Source organism: Triticum dicoccoides, chromosome 6A (genome assembly GCF_002162155.2).
Source record: "Triticum dicoccoides isolate Atlit2015 ecotype Zavitan chromosome 6A, WEW_v2.0, whole genome shotgun sequence".
Classification (NCBI taxonomy): Eukaryota; Viridiplantae; Streptophyta; class Magnoliopsida; order Poales; family Poaceae; genus Triticum; species Triticum dicoccoides.
In genome coordinates this window covers 41,027,741-41,031,114 of record NC_041390.1, presented here as the reverse complement: position 1 = coordinate 41,031,114, position 3,374 = coordinate 41,027,741, and the positions used below count along the sequence as shown (strand labels likewise).

At 55.1% G+C, this 3,374-nt stretch overlaps 1 protein-coding gene across 1 annotated transcript; it reads right to left on the bottom strand.

The window, feature by feature from the left end:
* Positions 1-922: 922 nt before the first annotated feature.
* On the bottom strand, positions 923-2,782 carry LOC119314509. Its single transcript, XM_037589217.1, has 4 exons — positions 2,356-2,782; positions 2,176-2,238; positions 1,856-1,933; positions 923-1,534 (listed from the first exon to the last, which is right to left on the bottom strand). Exons 1-4 carry the CDS (start codon positions 2,701-2,703, stop codon positions 1,238-1,240), a joined length of 786 nt encoding a protein of 261 aa, XP_037445114.1. The 5' UTR covers positions 2,704-2,782; the 3' UTR covers positions 923-1,237.
* Positions 2,783-3,374: the final 592 nt, after the last annotated feature.

Genomic DNA, 3,374 nt, shown 5'->3' with positions numbered 1-3,374 from the left:
CAAGAAGTTTCTTTTGTATACATAAGAATTTTGACTTTTTTTTGCCACGGATACGTTTTCGGTATTTTTTTTTCACAAAATTAGACATGAAAATAGATTGGGCGCAGAGGTTTCATGTCCCAAAACCCTAGATTTTTTTTTTTTTGAAATTTTCCAATGTTTTTTTTTTGAACTTAATGTTCATATAGGGGTGTGGAGCACCCACCTCTTGCGTGTACCGGGGCTTATGGTGTGCGCGGCACCCAACTCCCATAAATGCTTTTAAAAGGTTCAAAGAATTGTTGAACAAATATGACATTGATAATACAAGCATGTATCATGTCACAATACTCTAAATCCAAATTGTAACACAGGTCAAGAAAAAAGAGACAAAATCAACAGTAAACAGTACGCAATGTAAGCCGCACTTCATATTGGGTCATTATCGATATTGTTAACAAATTTATCATTTCTGTTTCTTTAGCTATGTTTCAAATTTTGATTTGAAATTTTATGATCTGTTCGGTTCTTGTGTATCTCCCCGCAAAAAAGAAAACGTTATTGTGTATCCCTGTCATATTTTTGATATATTTCTTTGCAACTTTTAATGAAACTATCTACAGGTCTTATGTGCACCACAAGCCCCGTGTAACGGGTCCGGCTTATGGTCTCCGTAAAAAAATGCCGCTGCGCACACGATTTTGGATAACAAGCCCATCAAGCCGTCCATGCATGGCAACAAAACGGCCCGGACCACACGATACTGGTACAACGCTCAGCCACCACCCTTGGATCAAACGTGGGAAGCAAATCTAACGACGCAAAGCTGATGGAGTGCCAACATTCCATCAGTCCAGAAAAAGCAATCTTCCAATACGATTTCATCAAATCAAAATCAAAAGGTAAAAAAGGGATGAACACACTAACACACTCATACACGCCATAACGAATACTCAACATAATACCAGTATTCATGAATGTAATGTACTATTTTTTTATTGTAATTTAAAATTAATAATGTTGGCTAATTGCCAACAGACGATACAACTTGGCTGGAGTTCTACCACCACTATACTACCACCGGCACGACCTCGCGCAGCTCGTCCATGGAAAATCCACCTCGCAAAATTCCAAGCCCAACCAAAATGGCGTCGCACTCTTGATCCAGCACGGGGGTGCCGCCACCAGCACGCCTCAACTGGAAAAAAATCTCGACTTTGCGCGCTGGCCGTTGTTGTGGCCCCGCCGCGCCCTATCCTTATCCTTGCCGCCGCGCCCTGCCCGCCGCGGCCTTGGCCCGCCGGATCTCCTGCCGCCGCCGCCGCGCCGCCTTGTGCTGCATCTGCATCAGCTGCTGCTGCTGGTCCTGGTGGTGGTGCCCTCGGTGGACCCACGGCGCCGCCGCCAGAGCGGCGGTCTGCGGCGGCCTGCCCTCCTCGGCGTCGGCCTCCGCCGGCTCGTTGAGGTCCAGCGCCGGCCGGTCGGCGGCGCGCGGCTGAAGCTTCCATCTCCGCTGCCCCTCCTCCTCCTCCTCCGGCCGGTGCCGCTTCTTGTGCTGCAGAAGAGAGACACGTGGCGCCCGCGTTAGCCTCGCTTGCCAAGTTCGCGCGATACGGTTAGCGGGCGACACGAGGCCCCCAATCCGTCCCATCCAGGAAAGGAAGCCGCGGAAAACAGGAAAGAACTTGGCGTGGTCAATGGCGGATTGAATCGGGGAGTCCACCTCTCTCCAAACCGACGAGAGATTGCACCGCGAGCAAAACAGAAATCACTGTACACTAACAACGAACCGGATCGAACGAACGAACGACCGACCGATCGACTGGTTCGAGCAGAGATTCATAGGAGGAAACAGGGGGAGAAGTGAGCTCATCACCTTGCTCTGGTGAATCTGCTTGAGGCTGTCGTTGGTGCTCCGCGAGGTGTGCAGCCGGGCCCTGAAGTCCTCGATTTGCTGTTGGATTCACCACAGTGAGCGGGGAACAGTGTTAGAGGAACAGTGCCGCCGATTCCCGATCAAGACGGCTGAATAAATCGAGATTATTTCAAAACAAATCGCCGGAGCTCATCGGCCAATCCAATCCATGGGCGCGGAGGAGGGCGCGTGACGAGATCGGCAATGATTCCCCACGTAATTCGACAAAAAAGAGACAGCTCGAAGGAGGAGGAAAAGAAAAGGCGGAGGCCGTCACGGACCTTCAGGAGACGGGCGTTCTCGTGGGACAAGCTCGCGACCACGCCGCGCTGCTCCTGCGCCCACTGAACAGAGGCAGAGGAGGATGAACACGTCAACGAGGAGCACGAAATCGGAATCGAGGCGGGCTGGATTGGCGGAGGGAGGCGGGCGGGCGCAGATCTCGCGGCCCGGCGGCTCACCTTGTCCTGCGCGCAGGCCTTGGCCGCGTCCTCCGTGGCCGCCGCGGCGGCGGCCTCGGCGTGCTCGTCGTCCTCGGGGAAGGCGAGCGGGGTGTCCGGGCTGGCGACGCCCTCGCTCCTGCCGTCATCACCGGCCGCCGCGGGCTTCTCGGCCGGCGCCGCCGCAACGGCCCTCCGCGGCCGGCGCCGGCCCCACGAGGGGATCTCCGGCCGCGCCTGCTGCTGCTGCTTCTCCTGCTGGCGGCGGCGGCGGTTGCAGGCCCGCACGATGGACGGCAGGTCCGCGAGAATGGCGGCCACCTCGAGCTCGCGCTCGCTGAACTCCCCCTCCCGCGCCGCGGCCGCCATGGATCTCGGCGAGCGAGCGAGCGAGGGGCCGGGTCTTGGGTGGGTTCTGCGCGGGCGTGCGGGCGGGCGGGCGATGGCGAGAGCAGGGGAGGAGGCGAAGGATTGGCCCGGCTGTTTTGGTTTAATAGCGAGGAAGCGCAGCGGGGCGGGGCGGGGGCGCCCCGTGCCGCCACGTGGCGCGGCGCGCGCGGGGATGAGGGGGCGCCGCGTGGGGCGGATGACAGGTGGGGCCGGCCCGTCGCGCGGTGCGTATGACGGGCGGGCCCTGGCGTGCGGGGTGGGGGGGTTTGTGGTGGTTTGGTGGGTTTGTTGCCTCCTCCACGCCGCCAGATTTTTAGGCACTCACTCTTGCCTCTCCGCCTGTCTTTCCTCCTTCTCCTCCTCTTCTCCTTCGACGTGTCTCACGTTCTTCTCTCTCTTTTTTTTCTTCCTCACTCCTGTGCACATTTCAAGGTTCTCTCTCGTTTTATTTATTTTCATTTCATTCTTGTGTGTATGATGGGCCACCGATTCTAAGAAAAGGGGCAGCTTGACTCACCAAATGCATGATTTCATAAAAAAAACATTTTTTAGAACCTTTGATAAAAAATGTCTTGTATAATATTTAGTCGACGATTACAAGATCGTAATCCGAAGGCGTTTTTTGGTACGAAACTAATGCTAGCAATTTT